This window comes from Chlorocebus sabaeus, chromosome 20 (genome assembly GCF_047675955.1).
Source record: "Chlorocebus sabaeus isolate Y175 chromosome 20, mChlSab1.0.hap1, whole genome shotgun sequence".
Lineage (NCBI taxonomy): Eukaryota > Metazoa > Chordata > Mammalia > Primates > Cercopithecidae > Chlorocebus > Chlorocebus sabaeus.
In genome coordinates this window covers 113567702-113589547 of record NC_132923.1, presented here as the reverse complement: position 1 = coordinate 113589547, position 21846 = coordinate 113567702, and the positions used below count along the sequence as shown (strand labels likewise).

The 21846-nt window shown below is 48.5% G+C and overlaps 1 protein-coding gene across 2 annotated transcripts in view; it reads right to left on the bottom strand.

Annotated features, from left to right (window-relative positions):
- The window catches only part of ASAP3 (ArfGAP with SH3 domain, ankyrin repeat and PH domain 3), a 56066-nt gene extending 51432 nt beyond the window's left edge, over positions 1-4634 (bottom strand). For both annotated transcript variants that reach the window (XM_073007709.1, XM_007980078.3), the window contains exon 1: positions 4393-4634. In XM_073007709.1, coding sequence (XP_072863810.1) covers positions 4393-4521 — 129 coding nt within the window. In that variant the 5' untranslated portion in view covers positions 4522-4634. The remainder of the gene's footprint in view (positions 1-4392) is intronic.
- Between the last annotated feature and the right edge of the window lie 17212 nt (positions 4635-21846).

Below are 21846 nucleotides of genomic sequence, written 5' to 3'. Positions count from 1 at the left end.
ACAATTTGAACTGTGCATTATAAGACCTGATACCAGTTTAGGTAAACATTCCCCCAGCCACTCCCATTCCCCCACTGATAATATATTTTCCATGAGAACATACATTGGGAAGCACGTACATTTCCATAGCAATTACCTCTGGGGAGAATATAGGGACTGAGATAGTTGTTCATAGGCCTTGTCTGTTACGTTTTAAATTTCTTATTAAAAATTATGCCCTGGCCGAGCATGATGGCTCACGCCTGTAATCCTAACATTTTCAGAGGCCGAGGTGGACAGATCGCTTGAGCCCAGGAGTTCAAGACCAGCCAGGCAATGTGCTGAAACCCCATCCCTACAAAAAATATAAAAATTAACCAGGCACACCAGGTGTGGTGGCTCACGCCTGTAATCCTAGCACTTTGGGAGGCCGAGGCGGGTAGATCATGAGGTCAGGAGATTGAGACCATCCTGGCTAACACAATGAAACCTCGTCTCTACAAAAAAAAAAATACACACAAAAAATTAACCGGGCATGGTGGCATGTGCCTGTAGTCCCAGCTACTCGGGAGACTGAGGCAGGAGAATCACTTGAACCCAGGAGGCGGAGGTTGCAGTGAGCCAAGATTGCGCCATTGCACTCCAGCCTGGGCTACACAGTGAAACTCCATCTCAAAAAAAAAAAAAAAAAAAAAAAAAAAAAATTAACCAGGCGCCTGTAATCCTAGCTACTCAGGAGGCTGAGGTGGGAAAATCACCTGAGCCCGGGAGGCTGAGGCTGTGATAAGTCATGATTGTGCCACTGCACTCCAGCCTGGGTGACAGAGTAAGACCCTGTCTCAAAAAATAAAATAATAATAAATTGTGCTGCTTGTCAAATTAAAATTTTATTTTAAAATTTCAAAAAATATATACAAAACAAGCCTTTGAAGACCTCCTATTTGTGGCAGACTGCTTCATCTGACACCTACTCAGGGGGCGGGTATGTGTCCACTAGCAATTTGAGGCACACAAAATAGTATGAATTCTTAGCTTTGGTCAAAATGGCTTACTTGGTTCCCAATATGCACTCTTCCCACAAGACTCTGAAATCACCCCCCTTGTCCTCTCCGCTAAATGGGGTTCATCTATCCTTCCACCTGGAAGTATCACCTCCTCCAGGAACTTCTCCCACATTGCACGAGTCCTTACTGCTCTCTCCCTCTCCTGCTCTACTTGCCTCTTATGGCATTCACTGTACCCTTCTCTGGGGACTCAGGACAAACTCCTGGGGTTCTTACTGATCTCCCTGTAACAGGCTGCTTCTCCCTAGTCAGTCAGCACATCAAAGCAGCATCTTTATGTCCTTAGCGTCCTTTATGTCCGTTGAGATGGCATAGAGAGCTGGCCAGAGCCCAGGCAGAGCACAGCAGAGTCAGAGAGACCCACTATGTGACACAGGGCAGCTGCCTTCACTGCCCTAGACCCGGTTTCACCTGTTGTTGTGAATATCAATGACATCATGGGCATAAAGGGGCCCAAGACAGGAAGAGGCTGGTTGACGTAATGACTATCTTAACATACTCCCTCACAGTTGCACGCTGTTTCATAATTTAACACAAAAAACCTTAACAACCCAGTAAGGTAAGCAGGGAGTGATTAAGAGATCCATTTTAAGGATAAAATAACGAGGTTCAGAGAAGGTACACAGGGAGGACAGACAGATGGACTTTAAAAGGCAAGAGAACAGGACCAGGGGTAAAACACGTGGGTAGAAATGCTAATTTTCCCACTATCCAGCTGCAAGAGCTTGGACAAGTCTCTTGGCCTCTCTGGACTTCAGTTTCTCCATCTTATCTGGGAGACTTTCTAGCTGGTCTCTATCTTGAAAGGGTCCCTCAACCCTGACATCCTAGTTTCCTGTGATCTGCCCAGGGTCCTTCCCAGGAGGACTGTACAAAAGGGCTGCAAGTCCCAGGACAGGGTCCCTAGTTACTCCCAGGAAACCAGCCAGAACTGGAAGACTTGACTTAAGAATCAGTTGCGTTTTGATTCGGTCAAGTAGAGCTTCAAGCCTGGGGGTGGGTTAGTCATGCCCAGAACTGGGGGAAAAAATTGCAGCATCAAACTACATGTAAACACAATATAATCGCAAAATATAAATGCCAATGCAAAACCAAACAGGAAACCTCAGGGAAGTCTAATCCAAAGGTCAGACTCTAACTTTTGGGGCCCTGAAATGCTGAAGAGAAAAACTGTGTTTGGGGGCCACAAGCCTTTTTGTTGGAACCTCTGCGTGCACCAAACCAAAAATCTGAAGGCAAAGGAGTATGGGTTTTGTCTTGCCTGAACTGGGACAAAGCTGAGCCCTGAACAGAGCCTGCTGTGGCCTCTAGACCCATTCTAAGGGCCCCTCCCCAACACACACGGTGCTGACACTTACACTTACATAAATGGGCATTTCTGTCCATGGATAAGGTTCATATTGGAGCCCCTTCTCCTGCTCTAAGATTCTAATGAACAACCTGGGCAGAAGGATGAACCATGAAACCCCTAAGAATGCAGACGGCACTGAGCTCTTCTGAGTCGTGAAATGTAAGGCTATGAAGACAAACCTCAGGAAGCTCTCCAAAGGATGGGCTGGACAGCAGTGTTTCCCTGTGAGCCCCACAGTAAAATATAACCCACATCCACAGGCAGTAGACTCCAAGCTACTGGCTCTGCCCAAGGAAGGAAGCCAAAGCTGACCAGCTGCTTATTTTAATAAAACATGTACTCCCACTATGTGCAAAGTAGTAGGCTAGGCTCTGTGAGACAAATGAGACATGGCTAGGCTCTGTGAGACAAATGAAGACAAAAGAGACCCAATCACTGTCTAAAGAGATCTGCCAATTAAACTGATGATAATCATTCCATTTATCAAGAAGCACGGGCCAGCGCAGTGGCTCACGTCTATAATCCTAACACTTTGAGCGGCTAAGGCGGATAGATTGCCTGAGCTCAGGAGTTCAAGAACAGCCTGACCAACATGGTGAAATCCCGTCTCTACTAAAAATACAAATATTAGCCGGGTGTGGTGGCGGGCGCCTGTAATTCCAGCCGCTTGGGAGGCTGAGGAATGAAAACTGCTTGAACCCGGGAGGCAGAGATTGCAGTCAGCCGAGATCGCACCACTGCACTCCAGCCTGAGAGACGGAGCGAGACTCTGTCTCTAAAAAAAAAGATGCATGCTTTATATGCATTGTCTCATGTGAGGTACACATTATTACCCCCATTCCACAGATGACAGAACAGGTCACATGCCCACGTTCACCCAAATGGCAAATTGCAGAGCCAGCGTCTGAAAAAAGGTCTGCCTTCCCCAAAGTCGATGCTCCTTCCACAATCCTCTATCACCCTCACAAAGTGATACAACCAGACTCCGAGATGGAGGGCCAGCCTGCCAAGAGAGAAGAGAAGGAGAGATTTCCCGACACTGGTGCAGGGTGTTATGAACTACTGAGCTTTGTATCTGCCCCACAGTGGGTGCCTAGTACACTTAGGGTGAAGGGTGGAAGGGTTGCTGAGGTCCAAAATGCCACCCAAATTCAGGGCATCCTTTGGACGGGGAGCTGTAAAAATTCAGGGCATCGTTTGGATGGGGGCTGTAAAAACACATTATCCTTTGGATGGGGAGCTGTAAAAACACATTATTCTCCGTTGGACCAAGGCCACGGGGTGTCTGTCCTAGAATATTCCTTGCAGAGGAGCTGGGGAAAGTTGCAGCAGGTTCGGAGAAGAGGAATGGAAGGAACTCCGAAGCGCATGGGAATGGGGTGGGGCAGCCTGCAAGGCCGAAAGAAAAGGCCTGGGACGCTTTGCTGGGAAAGACAAAGAGGAGAGGGGAGGGGAGAGGAGACGATAAACTTGCCAACAGCCGGGCCAAGGTGAACCCCGGCTCCTGGCGCCTTCCCATCCGCATTCATTCCACAAACGCGGGCCAAATCTCCGAACCAGCCGCAAGGGGGAGAGGGCCTCCTTGCAGCCCGGGGAAAGTTAGTTCAGGACTGAGGCGGGAAGCCTGCTTCTCAGAAGAGGAGTGACTCGGGGGTCACACTTGTGGGGCTCCGAAGATGAAAGCGCAAACTGCGGCTGGAAGGCGCTAGGCAAACACATATGTGATAAGGTGGTCACGCGGGGCACTTGGGGTACGTCCCCCGACCTGTGGAGTCTGTCATCGAAGTGACCTCGAGGCCCCCCAAAACGGTCCCTTGGGCCTCTCCCCGCCTCGACGGTAAGGACGCAGCTGTTGGAGATGCGCTCTGTCCTCCCAGACCTAGGGAGGGGGCAGGTTTCGGGGCGCGGTGAAGGGCCGTCGCAGCTCGGGTCACGCCTGTGGAGGTCAAAGCCAGGCCCGGCGCCGACCCCCGACCCCTCCCGCCTCGGCCCCCTTACCTCCTCCCGCGCCAGCGCCGCCCCCCGGCACCGGGGCATCTTGGCGGCGAAGGCAGCCGCCCCATCCGGGGAGCTGAGGTCTTCCGCGGTGACGGCCAGGAACTCGGCGACGCTGAACTGCTCAGGCATGGCGGGCGCGGGCGTGGGGCTGCCGGAGCGGGGCGCGGGGGGCACTGCGCTGCTCCGCGCTCAGCCGGCCTCACTGCCTGCCGGGGGCGCAGTCCCGGCCTCCGCACGCCCCGCCCCTCCGCAAGCCCCGCCCCCTCCCCCGCCCCTCCAGCCGCTCTCCGATCCTCAGCTGGGACGGCCCCGCCCCCGGCCCTTCGCCGGCCTCCACGGCCACAGTCCGCGCCCCGGCCCCAGTACCCGCCCCGCGCCGCCTCAGGCCGCACCCCCGGGCCCTCGCCAGCCCCCTCGGCCCCGCCCCCAGCCCCTCACGGCCTCAGACCCCGCCCCCTGGCTCGATGCCCCGCCCCTGGCCTCAGTCGAAACTCCTCCGCCTTCTCCCGTCCCTGCCCCTCCAAGGCACAGTCTCCTTTCATCCGCTCTGGGTCTTCCAAATTCTCCTCCCTTGCACCGCCCAGGCTGCCCCATCGCCGCGCCCAGTCTTAGAGCCCCCTGCCTCTTCCTCCCTCCTCTGCTGATTCGTTCCGAGTTCCCCATGACCTCGCCCCTTCTTCCCTATCCAAACCCACCCTCCCCTCTTTTCTCCCCAGCCCCGCCCAATCTCCTTGCCTCGCTCCGCCCCGAATCGCCCCACCCCTCCCTTGCTGCTTACGTCCAGCTCTCAGCCTAAGCTCTGCAAGCATCCAGGGATTCCCTTCTGATAACCCCCGCCGCCCCGGGGATGTGTGGCTCGGGGCGTGTGACTTGGGGAAAATTACTTCTCTTCTCGAAACCTCAGTTTCCGTATCTGTACAATGGGAAGCTTGACGCCCGCTTGCTTGTGATGTTGCGAAGAACCGAACACGTGCGTGTACCAGTTCCCTCTTACCAGACCATCGATCGCACCCTCGCCTTTACTCTTCCTGCTCTTGCCTTTCGCTCCTTAACCTGGCTCACCATCCTTTGGGGCGGATGACGGATGGGGTTCAGGTTAGAAATCCACTTAGGTTTAGTTTTGAAGCCTGAGGTCCTCTGGGGGAAAGTTATCCAAGTAAAAAACTAGGAAAGCACCGCGGCAAGGAACATTGGTTTTGAAGTCAGAGGAACCTAGATTCCAATCTTGGTTACTTTGGATAAATTACCTGCTTCTCTAAGCCTGAATTTCCCCCTCTTAAAATGGCCTCATGGTATTTTACCCCACAGGGCGGCGATTTAGAGAATCTTTTCTTTTCTCGCACAGAAAAGGAAAGAAAAAAAAAGAAAAAACCCGGAAAGATATGCACTAAAATGTTACTAGCTGAAGACATTATGAGTAATTTGTTTTCTTTTGGTGAATCTGTATATCCTAACTTTTATACAATGACCATATACTACTGTGTAATAGAATTAAAAGTTGACGGGCGCGGTGGCTCACTCCTGTAATCTTAGCACTTTGGGAAGCCGAGGTGAGTGGATCGTTCAGGAGGAGTTCAAGGTCAGCCTGAGCAACATGGTGAAACCTTGTCTCTACAAAATATACAAAAATTAGCCCTGCTGCGTGGTGGCTCTTGCCTGTAGTCCCAGCTACTTGGTGGGCTGAGGCAGGAAAAATGACTTTAACCTGGGAGGTTAAGGAGGCAGTGAGCTGAGATTGTGCCATTGCACTCCAGCCTGGGTGACAAAGTGAGACCCTGTCTGAAAGAAAGAAAGAAAGAAAGAAAGAAAGAAAGAAAGAAAGAAAGAAAGAAAGAAAGAAAAAGAAAGAAAGAAAGAAAGAAAGAATTAAAAGTTGAAAAAAAAAATGTGTACCATCTGATAGAGAAGACAACTATTCCAACAGTTCCTTTCAAGGTCAACTCTTGAAACCAAACAGGCACTTTTCTTGTTATTTATTTTTAGAGACGAGGTCCCAATCTGTCGCCCAGGCTGAAGTACAATGCAATGATCATAGCTCACAGCAGCCTCAAACTCCTGGACTCAGGCACTTTTCTTGCTTGACTTCTAGGAGCACCTGACAATGTTAACCACTCCCTTCTTGAAACACCCTTGCCCCTGAATCCTAGGAGAACTATTTTACTTGGTGGCCCTCCTTCCTCTGGCTGCTCCAAGAGCCCTTTCTGAGATGCGCTTCCTCCGCAGGAATCCTAAATGCTGGAGTCGTTGGGAGCTCTCTGCTAAATCCTCTGCGTGTCTCACCCTGTCAGCCTTCCTGGATTTCCTCATCCAAGCCCAATGGTAATGTTGATGTCTTCTGTACTAGTTTCCTGTTGCTGCTATAACAAATCACCACTAACTTCCTTCAGCCTCCCAAGTAGCTGGGATTACAGGCATGTGCCACCACACCCAGCTAATTTTTGTATTTTTTAGTAGAGACGGGGTTTCGCCATGTTGGCCAGGCTGGTCTCAAACTCCTGAGCTCAGGTGATCCCCCCCACCTTGGCATCCCAAAGTGCTGGGATTACAGACATGAGCCACCGCACCTGGCCACATTTATTCTTTTACATTTCTGGAGGTCACAAGTCTGAAATGACTTTCACTGGGCTAAAACCAAGGTGTCAGCGGGGCTGTACTCCCTCTGGATGCTATAAGGGAGCATCTGTTTTCTTGCTTTTCCAGCTTTAAGAGCTGTATTTTTTGCATTCTTTGGCTTACGGCACCTTCCACCTTCAAGGGCAGCAGTATCTTCAAGCATCTTACTTGCCTTCTTCCCTGTGGTCAAATTTCTCCCAGCCTCCCCACCCCTCTTCTTTTTGTTTTTTGAGACGGAGTTTCACTCTTGTTGTTGCCCAGGCTAAAGTGCAATGGTGCGATCTCAACTTACCACAACCTCCGCCTCCCGGGTTCAAGCGATTCTCCTGCCTCAGCCTCCAGAGTAACTGGGATTACAGGCATGCGCCGCTACGCCCAGCTAATTTTGTATGTTTAGTAGAGATGGGGTTTCTCAGTGTTGATCAGGCTGGTCTCAAACTCCTGACCTCAGGAGATCCGCCCGCCTCAGCCTCCCAAAGTTCTGGGATTACAGGCGTGAGCCACGGCGCCCGGCTCCCTCTTTTTTTTTTTTTTTTCTTTTGAGACAGGGTCTTGTTCTGTCACTCTAAGCACTGGAGTAATCACATCTCACTGAAGTCTCAACCTCCTGGGCTTTTGCAATCCTCCCACCTCAGCCTCCCAAGTAGCTGGGACTGCAGGTGCATGACACCATACCCAGCTAATTCAACCTCTTTCTCTCTCTCTTTTTTTAAGACATGATCTTGCTCTGTCGCCCAGGCTGGAGTACAGTGGTATGATCTCAGCTCACTGCAACCTCTGCCTCCCAGGTTCAATGGATTTCTGTGCCTCAGCCTCCCGAGTAGCTGGAATTACAGGCACATGCCACCACACCTGGCTAATATTTTATTTTTTATTTTTATTTTTATTTTTTGTATTTTTAGTAGAGACAGAGTTTCACCATGTTGGCCAGGCTGGTCTCGAACTCCTGACCTCAAGTGGTCCGCCCACCTGGACCTCCCAAAGTGCTCAGCCTCCCTTTTATAAGGACATTTGTGATTATATCTAGGGCCTATCCAAATAATCCAGGATAATCTCCCTATCTCAAAATCCTTAATTTAATCACATCTGCAAAGTTTCTTTTGCTGTATAAGTGCCATTTACAGGTTCCATGGATTAGGACCTGGATATCTTTGGGAGCCATTACTGAGCCAACCACATCTTCCAAGGCTGTATTTCCAGCCTGGACTCTTTAGTTCAAGATTTATGTATCCAACTGCCTGTGAGACAGTTTCATTTCACCGTCTCACAGACAGACACCTCAAACTCTACAGTTCCAAAACTGAACTCACCATCTCGTACGCCCACCCCTTGCACCAGATTGTTTTCTGTCCCTGTCTTGATGGAAGGCACCACCATGCGCCCCCTTGGAGTCATCCTCTCCTCCCTTCTTCTACCAAGCTCCCCTCAAACAAGTCTTGTCACTAGTCTCACCAGTGAGACCACCTTCTCCATCTGCAGGCCACCCCCAGTCCAGACCACCGCCACCTCTCACTTCCTCGCTGGTCTCCCTGCCCCTAATCTTGCATATCTGTTCTGTTGCTCCTCTGCTTAGAACTCTTCAGTGTTCTGCCGTTGCTCTCTGAATAAAAGCCAAACTTCTTTTCGTGGATGTCTAGCCCTGCACGGTCTTGCTGCTCCTGCCATTCACAGACTGATCTCTCACTTCTTTGTCCCCACTATGATTGAGCCCCTGCACTGTTCTCCCCTCTGTCTATAATGCTCTCCCACCTCCTTTCAGCTGGCCAACTTAGATGTCAATTCCTCCAAGAACCCTTCCTTGACGTCCTTACTCTGGACTCCTACAGGACCCAGTATCCCCCACCACAGCAATTACCACTGTGGACTGTAATCATCTGTTTCCTTATCTGGGGCTCTGGCACACTTATTTATTTATTGAGCATTTACTATGTACTAGTCACAGGGCCAAGGGCTATACAAGCAGTAGCTCACTCAACACCACTCAATGCTCACAGCAGCCCTATGAGGTAGGTGACGTTACGCTTCCCATCTCAGTGAAATGAAAGCTCAGAGAGATTAATTTGTATAAACTCAGAATGAACAAGTAATATCACCAGGTTTCCATCCCAGGTCTGCATGACTTCAAAGCCTTTTTTGTTTTGTTTTATTGTTATTATTTTGAGACAGGGTCTCACTTTGTCACCTGGGCTGGAGTGCAGTGGCATGATCATGGCTCACTATAGTCTAAACCTCCTGGGCTCAAGGGGTGCTCCCATATCAGCCACCCAAGTACCTGGGACCACAGATGCGTGCCACCACACTGGGCTAACTTTTAATTTTTATATGGAGGTCAAGGAACAGGGGTCTCACTTTGGTCTCGAACTCTTGGGCTCAAGTGATCCTCCCTCCTTAGCCTCCCAAAGTGCTGGAATTATAGGTCTAAGCCACTGAGCCTGGCCATTCTCTCTCGCTCTTTTTTTTTTTTTTGAGACGGAGTCTTGCTCTGTCGCCCGAGCTGGAGTGCAGTGGCCGGATCTCAGCTCACTGCAAGCTCCGCCTCCCGGGTTTACGCCATTCTCCTGCCTCAGCCTCCCGAGTAGCTGGGACTACAGGCACCAGCCACCTCGCCCGGCTAGCTTTTTGTATTTTTTAGTAGAGACGGGGTTTCACCATGTTAGCCAGGATGGTCTCGAACTCCTGACCTCGTGATCCGCCCATCTCGGCCTCCCAAAGTGCTGGGATTACAGGCTTGAGCCACCGCGCCCGGCCTCGCTCTCTCTTTTTAAGTAAAATAACTTTTTGTTTTTACTTAAATATTATGTGAACAATTCAATTACAGTGAAATTTTTTCTGAACTCTTAGGTTTGGGGTAATCTTTAAGTAATCTATGGGTGTTTGATATTTTGTCATGCCCAAGACTATGTTTATATTGGATCAAAATAGAGAAGGAGAGAAAACTGTAAGGATTCCCAGTGTCTGATGTACCTAATGCATTTAATACTGTACTCTCAATGCCATAATTTTTAAAATAGAACCTCTCAAGATAACTTATCCTCATTTCTGCATACAATCAATAAATACAGAGTCAGGAGCAGCTACTCGAACAGTCCTCTGCTGGTATTGTTACTGGAAAGGGGTCTAAACCCCAAGAGCGGGTTCTTGGATCTCGCACAAAAAGAATTTGGGGTGAGTCCATAGAGTAAAGTGAAAACAAGTTCATTAGGAAAGTAAAGGAATACAGAATGGCCAACCCCTAGGCAAAGCAGCCCCCAGGGGCTACCGGTTGCCCATTTTTATGGTCATTTCTTGATTATATGCTAAACAAGGGGTGGATTATTCATGAGTTTTCCTGGAAAGGGGTGGGCAGTTCTCAGAACCGGGGTTCCTTCCCTTTTTAGACCCTATAGGGTAACTTCCTGACGTTGCCATGGCATTTGTAAACTGTCACGGCACTGGTGGGAGTGTCTCTTAGCATGCTACTGTATTATAATTAGCATATAATGAAAAGTGAGGATGACCAGAGGTCACTTTTGGAGCAAGCTTGGTTTTGGTGGATTTTGGCTGGCTTCTTTACCGCAGCCTGTTTTATCAGCAACTTCTTTGTGACCTGTATCTCATCCTGTGACTTAGAATGCCCAACTTTCTGGGAATGCAGGCCAGTAGGTCTCAGCCTTAGCCCCTATTCAAGATGGAGTCGCTCTGGTTTAAACACCTCTGATGGTATTATTAGATTCTCGTGCTTGATTTTGGTTCACTGGCAAACTGCCACGTGCTAAGAGGAGGGTCCAGGACGCTGCTGGGGTGAAGCAGTGGGGAGGGTAAGAAATGAGCTCAGAGAGGTCCTGGGATGCTTGCTCTCTTCAGCAAGTTTTTTTTCCCAGATAAAATCAAACCATCAAGGGGTCGGGCACAATGGCTCATGCCTTTGGGAGGCTGAGGCGTACAGATCACTTGAGCCCAGGAGTTTCAGACCAACCTGGGCAACATAGTGAGACTTTGCTTCTACAAAAAATTTAAAAATTAGTCAGGTATGATCTCACGTGTCTGCAGTCCTGCTACGTTCTGCTACTCAGGAGGCTGAGGTGAGAGGATTGCTTGAGTCCAGGAGTATGAGGTTATAGACAGCTTTGATCACGCCACTGGTTAGAGACAGGGTCTCGCCCTGTCACCCAGGCTGGAGCACAGTGGCATGATCATGGCTCTGTAACCTTGACCGATCCTCCCGCCTCAACCTCCAGAGTCATTGCGACTACAGGTGTGTGCCACCATGCCTGGCCTTGCGATATTCTCTTAAACTCCCCCGATCAGGATTTTGCTCCCACCAGCCACTGAACTGCTCTCATCAAGGCCACCAGTGACCCCCTGCTCGCTGAACCCAGAGGTCAGTGCTCAAAGCCTTTTTTGTATTGTTTTACTGCAGCCCCTCCAGCAGCTGCCTAACGTCTCCCCCATTTCTTCACTTGGCCCCAAGACACCACACTTCTTTGATTTTCTTCCTCTCTCACTAGTGGCTCCTTCTTGAACTCCTTGGTTGGTTCCTTCTCTTCTTTCTGATTTCTCAGCACTGAAGACTCCTCTCCACTCTCTATGCTCACTCCCTTGGGGATTCCACCCAGTCCCATGGCTTTAAATATCATCTAGATCCTGATGATTCCCAGCTTGTAACTCCAGCCTGGACCCTCTCCCTTGACCTGCAGATTACTATATCCAACTGCTTCCTGACACATCTGCCTGGAAGTCTGGTAGGCCATCTTGAACTTAACCTATGCAAAGCTGAATTCCTGGCTTCCTTACCCAAAGCACCTACGCACACACACATGCACACATGCACGCACATGCACATGCACACACCTCTTCCTCATCTAAACTGGAGGCAACTTCCATTTTCTTCTTTTTTTTTTTTTTTTTTTGAGACAGAGTCTTGCCCAGGCTGGAGTGCAATGGCGCAATCTTGGCTCACTGCAACCTCCACCTCCTGGGTTCAAGCGATTCTCCTGCCTCAGCCTCCCACATAACTGGGATTACAGGTATGTGCTACCATGCCCAGCTAATTTTTGTATTTTTTAGTAGAGACAGGATTTCACCATGTTGGTCATGCTGGTCTTGAATTTCTGACCTCATGATCCGCCCACCTCAGCCTCCCAAAGTGCTGGGATTACAGGCCTGAGCCACCACGCCCAGCCCACAACTTCCATTTTCTAGTGTTCAGGATGAACATTCTTGATGATATTATTAGATTCTTGACTCTCTTTCTCTCACACCCCACATCATGAAATCCATTGGCTCTAGCCCTAAAATATATCCAGAACCCCACTCCTCATCATTCCACTGCTAGTGACCTGGTCCAAGCACCATGACCTCTTGCCTGGATCACTGCAGGAGGCCTCACTGTGCTCTCTGCTTCCACCCTTGCTCCTCTACAGCCTATTCTTCTTCTTCTTTTTTTTTTTTTTTTGGGACAGGGTCTCGCTCTGTTGCCCAAGTTGGAGTGCAGTGGCACAATCTTGGCTCACTGCAACCTCCCAGCTTCAAGCAATTCTCATGCCTCATCCTCCTGAGTAGCTGGAATTACAGGCATGTACCACCATGCCCAGCTAATTTTTGTATTTTCAGTGGAGATGGGGCTTCACCATGTTGGCCAGGCTGGTCTTGAACTCCTGACCTCAAGTGATCCGCCCATCTCGGCCTCTCAGAGTGCTGGGATTACAGGTGTGAGCCACCGTGCCTGGCTTATAGCCTATTATCAACTGAGCAGCAAGTGACTGTGATACCAGATTATATCACTGCACTCTGCAAAACCCTCTAATGCCTCTCACTCAGGCCAAAAGCCAAGCCCTTGCATGGCCTTACCTAATTTGCCTTCCTCTGACCTCATGCCTTCTCACTCTCCCTCTCCTCCACTGCTCCAGTCACATTGACTTCCTTAGTGTTCCTTAGTGTTCACTTGGCACACTTGTGCCCCAGGACCTTTGCACTGGCTATTCCTCCTGCCTGACATGCTCTTCCCACAGATATCCACATGGCCAATGTTCTCACTTCTTTCTGCCAAGTCTTAGCCCAAATGCCACCATCTCAGGGAGGCTTATCCTGACCACCCAATTTAAACTGCAATTGGCCGGGTGTGGTAGCCCACTCCTGTAATCCCAGAACTCTGGGATGCTGAAGCAGGCAAATCACCTGAGCCCAGGAGTTCAAGATCAGCCTGGGCAACGTGGCAAAACTCCATCTCTACAAAAAATTTGATGGGTGTGGTGGCACACGCCTGTAGTCCCAACTACTTGAGAGGCTGAGGCGGGAGGATCACCTGGGCCCAGGGAGGTTGAGGCTGGGATGAACTGTGACCACACCATTGCACTCCAGCCTGGGCAACAGAATGAGACCCTGTCTCAAAAAACAAAAAGACTATGATCATGACTATTATTATTATTATTTGAGACAGAGTCTCAAATTGTCACCCAGGCTAGAGTGCAGTGGTGTGATCTTGGTTCACTGCAACCTCCACCTCCCAGGCTGAAGCAATTCTCGTGCCTCAGCCTCCTGAGTCACTGGGATTACAGGCGTATACCACCATGCTTGGCTAATTTTTTTTTTGTATTTTTAGTAGAGACTAGGTTTCGCCATGTTGGTCAGGCTGGTCTCAAACTCAGCCTCAGATGATCCGCCTGCCTTGGCCTCCCAAAATGCTAGGATTGCAGGCATGAGCCACTGTGACCAGTCAGGACTATGATTATGTTAGGTCTACCTAGATAATCCAATATAATCTCCCCATCTCAGGGTCAGCTGATTCGCAGTCTTAACGCCTGTAATCTTAATTTTCCCTTGCCATGTAATATCACAGATTCACAGGTTCGGGGGATTAGGACATTGGATATCTTTTGGGAGTAGAGCATTATTCTGCCTACCATGATGGGTAAGTAAGAAAACACTGTTGGCCGGGCGCGGTGGCTCACGCCTGTTATCTCAACACTTTGGGAGGCTGAGGCGGGTGGATCATGAGGTCGGGAGTTCAAGACCAGCCTGGCCAAGATGGTGAAGACCCACCTTTATTAAAAATACAAAAAAATTAGCCGGGCGTGGTGGCGGACGCCTGTAATTCCAGCTACTCAGGCGGCTGAGGCAGAGAATTGCTTGAATCCGGGAGGCGGAGGTTGCAATGAGCCAAGATTGTGCCACTGCAGTCCAGCCTGGGCGACAGAGTGAGACTCTGTCTCAAAAAAAAAGAAAAAAAAAAAAAAAGAAAGCACTGTTGTTGGGCAATGACATATAGGGACTTTGAGCTATGAGTACACCTGTGCTCAAAAAGCTACCAGGGATCCCCACTGCCTCCAGGATAAAGGCAAGACCTCTCAGCCTAGCAGGCAAAGCATGTCATGAATTGACCTATATTCCCATTTTATGAACAGGTACTTTCTGGCTTCCTTGCTTCCATTCTACCCAAAAGCCCTTTTCTTCCATTTATGATCTTGAAAATCCTTCAATTCATTATGGTCAAGTTCAAATGTTACCTTTTCCATGAAACCTTTCCACAACCCCCAGAATGATTCTCCCTCCCCTGTTGCTATTATGGAATTTGTCTTGACGGGAGTTGTTTGTGTATGTACCAGCTGGGGGTCGTTCCCATCTAAGCGTGGACACCTGGACCACGGAGACCGCCTCAGCATAGGTCAGCAGTTCTCACACTTGAGTGTGCATGTGAATCACCTGGAGGATTTATTAAAATACAGACTCCTGGGGCCAACATCCAGAATTTCAGATTCAGTTGATGTGGGATGGGACCTAGTCATCTGCATTTTTTTTTTTTTTTTTTTTTTGAGACAGAGCCTTGCTCTGTCGCCAAGGCTGGAGTGCAATGGTGCGATCTCGGCTCACCGCAACGTCCGCCTCCTGAGTTCAAGCGATTCTCCTGCCTCAGCCTCCTAAGTAGCTGGGATTACATGCGTCCGCCACTGTGCCCGGCTAATTTTTGATATTTTTAGTAGAGACAGGGTTTCACCATGTTGGCCAGGCTGGTCTTGAATTCTTGACCTCAGGTGATCCGCCCGCCTCGGCCTCCCAAATTGCTGGGATTACAGGCGTGAGCCACCACGCCCGACCGGTCATCTGCATTTCTAACAACTACCCAGGTAATCTTGATGCTGCTGGTCTGGGGAGTACACTTTGAGTACCACAGGCACAGAAGTTGAGATGGTGTCATCAGGCTAGACCTGTCTTCAAATCTCAGCTCTGCCTCTTACTCTGTGATTCTCGATATGTCCCTATCCCTCTCCAAGCTGCTTTCTCATCTAAAAAAGGATTCATCTTCCCCTCCCAACTGGGGTGATGTGAGGAGTAACAGGCTTAAGACAATTCCATGTACCTCGCAGGTTCTTAATAAAAGGCATGAAGTTCTACCTCTAAAATTTTCCTCCGCCTGTGTTTTGCCTTCCTAGTAGGTGCTCAATAAAAACTCGTGAATTGGTTTTAGGGGAAACTACTGCCTTGGACACTTGGAAAAAAGGTGCTGGCAGCTGGGCGCCGTGGCTCATGCCTGTAATCCTAGCACTTTGGGAGGCTGAGGAGAGCAGATCACTTGAGGTCAGGAGTTCAAGACCAGCCTGGTGAAACCTCATCTCTACTAAACTAAATAAATAAAATAATAAAAATACAAAAATTAACTGGGCTTGGTGGCATACACCTGTAGTCCTGGCTACTCGAGAGGCTGAGGTATGAGAATCACTTGAACCCAGGAGGTGGAGGTCGCAGTGAGCCGAGATTGTGCCACCGCACTCCAGCCTGGGCAACACAGCAAGATTCTGTCTCAAAAAAAAGCTGGCAACATGAGAAGAGATGGGTATGTCTGGGTCAAAGGAATGTGAATGACCTTCACACTGGTGAGCATTTTCCTGACAATAACCATCATGTCAGAAGTGACAGCAGATCAACTGTATTGCAAGTTCACGGCCATTTATCCACAAAAGCTTCCCTAGTACCTCCAAGGAACATGGTGACTGGTGGCCCTGCCAGGGTTACAGAGCTTGAGAGAAGGCGGTGATCCTGAAAGGGCTCAGACCATGAGGAAGATTTATGTAAAGAGAGAAATAATGAGGCCAGGCATAGTGGCTCATACCTATAATCCCAAAACTTTGGAAGGCTGAGGCAGGAGGATGGCTTGAGCCCAGGAGTTTGAGACCAGCCTGGGCAATGTAGTGAGACCCCATCTCTTAAAAAAAAAAATACAAAAATTAGGCTGGGTGTGGTGGTTCACGCCTGTAATCCCAGCACTTTGGGAGGCCAAGGCAGGCGGATCATGAGGTCAGGAGATCAAGACCATCCTGGCTAACATGGTGAAACCCCGTCTCTACTAAAAATACAAAAAATTAGCTGGGTGTGGTGGCGGGTGCCTGTAGTCTCAGCTACTCGGGAGGCTGAGGGAGGAGAATCGCTTGAACCCGGGAGGCAGAGGTTGCAGTGAGCCCAGGTCGCACCATTGCACTCCAACCTAGGCAACAGAGCAAGGCTCTATCTCAAAAAAAAAAAAAAAAAAAAAGAAGAAGAAGAAGAAGAAAAGAAAGAAATAACAGGATCAGGCTTGTCCCAGGGACCTGAAAGTACAGCCTAGTAGTGGTGGTGGGGTAGGGGATTGCTGGCCTCAGGGGACACATTGTCTGGGAAGAGGATTCCTTGTGGCTGGGACACTGCCTATAGGCTTCCCCAGGGGCCTGTTTCCTTAGAATACCAAATACACACACATGCATATCATGCTTCCTTTGCTGCTCCGGAAGCCAGGTGTCTTCTCACAGTTTATATTTGAGGGACCACTAGTCAGATTTTTTGTGGGCAAAAGACTATGTCTTTGTTTCTCCAGCATCTGGCAGTGTACACACACAGGAAATCTCAAAGGTCAGAATGGAGCCCCCATAATGTCAGTTAGGAGGCTGGACCACATGGAAGTCACAAGCATGGTCCTTGGAGCTTAGATGACCATGTTGCAGTCTGGTTGTATCACCAGGTGAAGTGCCTCTCCTGCTCACCCTTACTAGCTGTGTGACCTCACATGAGTAAATTCACCTCTTTGAGCCTCACTGGTTATAATAATGACTATTCTATAAGGTTTTCGAAAAGATGACATAGACTAAAACCTGGTCCCTAAAGAGATCTCAATAAAAGTTAGCTTTTCCCAATTGCTGCATTTGGCAGAGTGGCCACCAGAGGGCAGTGGTCCCCATGCTGGGAACATAACCTGTCTGGGCAGAGGCCTAGAATAGAGTGCTGACCAGGCAAACACTCTTAGAGTGGTCAGGGATCCCTTTAATTGAGGGACTACACACTCCAGGAAGGGGTATGTGGCCATAACTAGGTCAACACAACCACCAGCCAACAGATACACTGGGCATCCTGCTGGTCACCCTTTACTATGGTCATTTGAGGACTGGCACAAGCCTTAGAATCAGTTAATTAAGATGTACTGGGACGCTCTATTCTACGTTTGTTTTGTTTTTTGTTTTTTTTTTAGACGGAGTCTCACTCTGTCACTCAGGCTGGAGTGCAGTGGCGTGATCTCAGCTCACTGCAATCTCCACCTCCCGGGTTCAAGCGATTCTCTTGCCTCAGCCTCCCAAGTAGCTGGGACTACAGGCACATGCTGCCACACCAGGCTAATTTTTTGTATTTTTGTGGAGACGGGGTTTCACCATGTTGCCCAGGCTGGTGGTGAACTCCTGAGCTCAGGCAATCCGCCCGCCTCAGCCTCCCAAAGCGCTGGGATTACAGGCGTGAGCCGCCACACCCAGCCCTATTCTACATATTTTAACCATGGAGCCACCTGGCCTTTTCCCAAAGAGCTCCTTCTGCCTGCTGTGCAGCCTTCTCCCGTTCTTTCCTTTGGCAAACGTCTCCTTCAGGCCCATCCCCAACCCTCTCTGAGTCCATCCTTCCATAGATGGAGTCCATCCTTCCATAAATGGAGTCTATCCGAGCTCCCAGAGCATTCCGTACTTCCTTGATGGTGGCGTTAATAGCAATTTAATAAATGACATATTTATAATACATGAGGTTTGGCTAGAGGTTAAGAGTAGGGCTTCCTGGGGATGCACAGCCTGGGATCCATCACATGCTGTGTGACTTTGTACACATTGCCCTACCTCTCTGAGTCTCAATTTTCTCATTTGTAAACATGGGGCTAATAAGAATACCTACTTTATAGGGTTTTGCTGGAAACCACATAGCCATCACTTTTAATGGCGAAAACCGCAATTACTTTTGCACCAACCTAATAAATGATTTTTGTTTGTTTGTGGTTTTTTTTTTTTTTGGTTGTTTGAGATGGAGCCTCACTCTGTTGCCCAGGCTGGAGTGCAGTGGCATGATTGTGACTCACTGCACCCTAGACCTTCTGGGATCAGGTGATCCTTCCAGCTCAGCCTCGCAAAGGGCTGGGACTACAAGCATGCCACCACCATGTCTGGCTAATTTTTGTATTTTTTATAGAGATGGGGTTTCACTATGTTGTCCAGGCTGGTCTCAAACTCATGGGCTTAAGTGATCCACCTGCCTCCCAAAGTGCTGGGATTACAGGCGTGAGCCACCACGCTAGGCTGGAGGCTAAATGATGTTACGCACACAAGGCCCTAATTTGTTGAACAAATGAATGAACAAGTGAGTGAATCCACTGGGCTGTGAGCTCCTCAGGAATAGGGATTGTTTTCTTTCTTTTTTACATTTTGCAGTGTCTGAATCCCAGTGTGGGCATTGCATGTTATCCGGTGCAGTGGTCCTCAAAGTGGTGTCCCCCTGACCAGCATCCTCAACATCACCTTGGAGCTTGTTAGAAATGCCCCCTGTTTTTTTGTTTTTGTTTTTGTTTTTTCTGAGATGGAGTTTCGCTCTTGTTGCCCAGGCTAGAGTGCAATGATGCAATCTCAGCTCACTGCAACCACCGCCTCCCAGGTTCAAGCAATTCTCCTGCCTCAGCCTCCCAAGTAGCTGGGATTACAGGATACACCACCACACCCGGCTAATTTTGTATTTTTAGTAGAGACAGGGTTTCTCCATGTTGGTCAGGCTGGTCTCGAACTCCCCACCTCAGGTGAGCTGCCTGCTTTAGCCTCCTAAAGTGCTGGGATTACAGGCATGAGCCACCACACCTGGCCCAGAAATGTCCATTTTTAGGTCTCACCCCTGACCTACTGAATCAGAAATTCTAGGGATGGAGCCCAGCAAGCTGTACTCTAACAAGCCCTCTGATTCTGATGAGCACTGAAGTTTGGGATCTACCAGCCAGCACATAGAGGCTTAAAGGTGTTTGTTTAAATATGTGTTCAAATCCATAAACTTTATATGGTTGGAATTAGAATTGGCTGTAAACTCCATAAAGTCAGGGGGCATCGTCTCCCTAGCACCAGGCAGAGGCAGGCACATAGTAAATGCTCAAAAAAGGTTTGTGGGCTGGGCTCAGTGGCTCATGCCTGTAATCCCAACACTTTGGGAGGCAGAGGCAGGTGGATTACTTGAGGTCAGGAGTTCGAGACCAGCCTGTCCAAAATGGCAAAACCCTGTCTCTACTAAAAATACAAAAATTAACCTGGCGTGGTGGTGGGCGCCTGTAGTCCCAGCTACCCAGGAGGCTAAGGCACAAGAATTGCTTGAACCCTGGAAGCGGAAGTTGCAGTGAGGCAAGACTGCGTCACTGCACACTAGCCTGGGTGACACAGTGAGACTCTGTCTCAAATAAAAAAAAAAAAAAAGAAAAATTCTGTGAAACAAATGAGTGAAGAGCCTTTTTGGTTCTTTTTATGGTTCTCAGTATCTTAGATTTTCCAAAGTTCAGTGTTATTACCTGTTCTCTCTTCCAGGATCTGCGGAAGGATCTACAAGCAAAGTAAGCAGCTTAATATACATAACAAAAAAGTATTGTCACACTGTTGAGCCCTTTGAAACTCTCAGTTAAAACCCCCTGAAAGGTTTGCTTTTCTATCCCTGCTGCAACCCAGAGCTTGAGGCATCTCAAGAGTCCTGCTGCAGATGCACACCTGCCAGGCCTTGGCCATCCAGGGAAAGAGGAAACAATTTCTTAAGGCAGGTAAATAGCCTTGACAAGGAGGGAGCAGTAGTTATGACCCAACCTTGGAACAGGGTAGATGCCCAATAAATGTCTGATAAATAAATGACCCTTGTTCGGGACAACATTGTAGTTAATTGCATAAGCTCTAAACAGACTGGCAGGGGCTTTTTTCTTATTCCTTGTTTATTGCTTTGTCCAGGATCACTAATACGATGTTGATTTGTAGGAATGATACTGGATGTCCTTCTCTTATTTCTAAAGTTTCACCATTAAGTTTGATATTTGCTGTAGAAAGTAATTCCTGTGTATTCTTATTTAGCTGTCAGTTTTCTAAAAATCGTGAATGAGCGTTGAATGTTTCAAGTGTTTTTCCTGTATCTATGGAGATGGTCACATGGGTTTTTCCTTTAATTTGTTAATGTGAAGGGTTGTACTGATTGCTAAATAATACACAGGAACCATCACCATATCACTTTTAGAATATTTACATCACAGCCCCATAAGACTCTGTGTCCATTAGCAGTCATTCCTCTTCTCCCCTCCCCAACAACCTTAAGTAGCCATGAATCTCTATACATTTGCCTATTCTGGATATTTTATATAAGTGAGATCACATAGGTCGGGCATGGTGGCTCAAACTTATAATCTCAGTATTTTGGGAGGCCAAGCCAGGAGGATCACTTGAACCCAGGAGTTTAAGATCAACCTGGGGAACATAGTGAGACTTTGTCTCTATAAAAAATAAAAAAATTAGCTGTAGGTTGGTTTTTTACTTTCTTGATGATGTCCTTTGCAACAAATAAGTTTTTAATTTTAGGTTGGGTGCGGTGGCTCACGCCTGTAATTCCAGCACTTTGGGAGGCTGAGGCGGGTGGATTACGAGGTCAAGAGATCGAGACCATCCTGGCCAACATGGTGAAATCCCGTCTCTGCTCAAAATACAAAAATTAGCTGGGCATGGTGGTGCTTGCCTGTAGTCCCAGCTATTTGGGAGGCTGAGGCAGCAGAACCACTTGAACCCCGGAGGTGGATGTTGCAATGAGCCGAGATCGCGCCACTGCACTCCATCTTGGCGACAGAGAGAGATTCCATCTAAAAAAAAAAAAGCTTTTGATTTTAATAAAGTCCAATTTATCTATTTTCTTCCTTTTGTTGCTTGTGCTTCTGGTGCCATATTTCAGAAATTATTATTTTGAGAGGCAAGGCAGGAGGATCACTTGAGGCCAGGAGTTCAAGACCAGTCTGAGCAACACAGGAAGACCCTGTCTCTATAAAAAATTTAAAAATTAACTGAGCATGATGGCAGGCAAGTAGTGCCTGTAGTCCCAGCTACACAGGAGGCTGAGGTAGGAGGATTGCTTGAGCCCAGGAGGTTGAGGCTGCCGTGAGCTGTGCTCACATCACTGCACTCCAGCCTGGGTGAGAGATGAGACCCTGTCTCAAAAAAAAAAAAAAAAGTGAGAAATTGTTGCCTAATATAAGGTCACAAAGATTTATGCCTATGCTTTTTTCTAAAAGTTTTATAGTTTTAGCTTATATATTTAGATCTTTGATGCATTTCTGAGTCAAATTTTGTATATGTTGTGAGTTAGGGGGTCCAACTTCATTCCCTTTCTTTTTTTTTTTTTTTTTTTTTTGAGACAAGAGTCTTGCTCTGTCACCCAGGCTGGAGTGCAGTGGCACCATCTCTGCTCACTGCAACCTCTGCCTCCCGGGTTCAAGCAATTCTCCTGCCTCGGCCTCCTGAGTAGCTGGGATTACAGGCATGCACCACCATGCCTGGCTAATTTTTGTATTTTTAGTAGAGACGGGGTTTCACCATG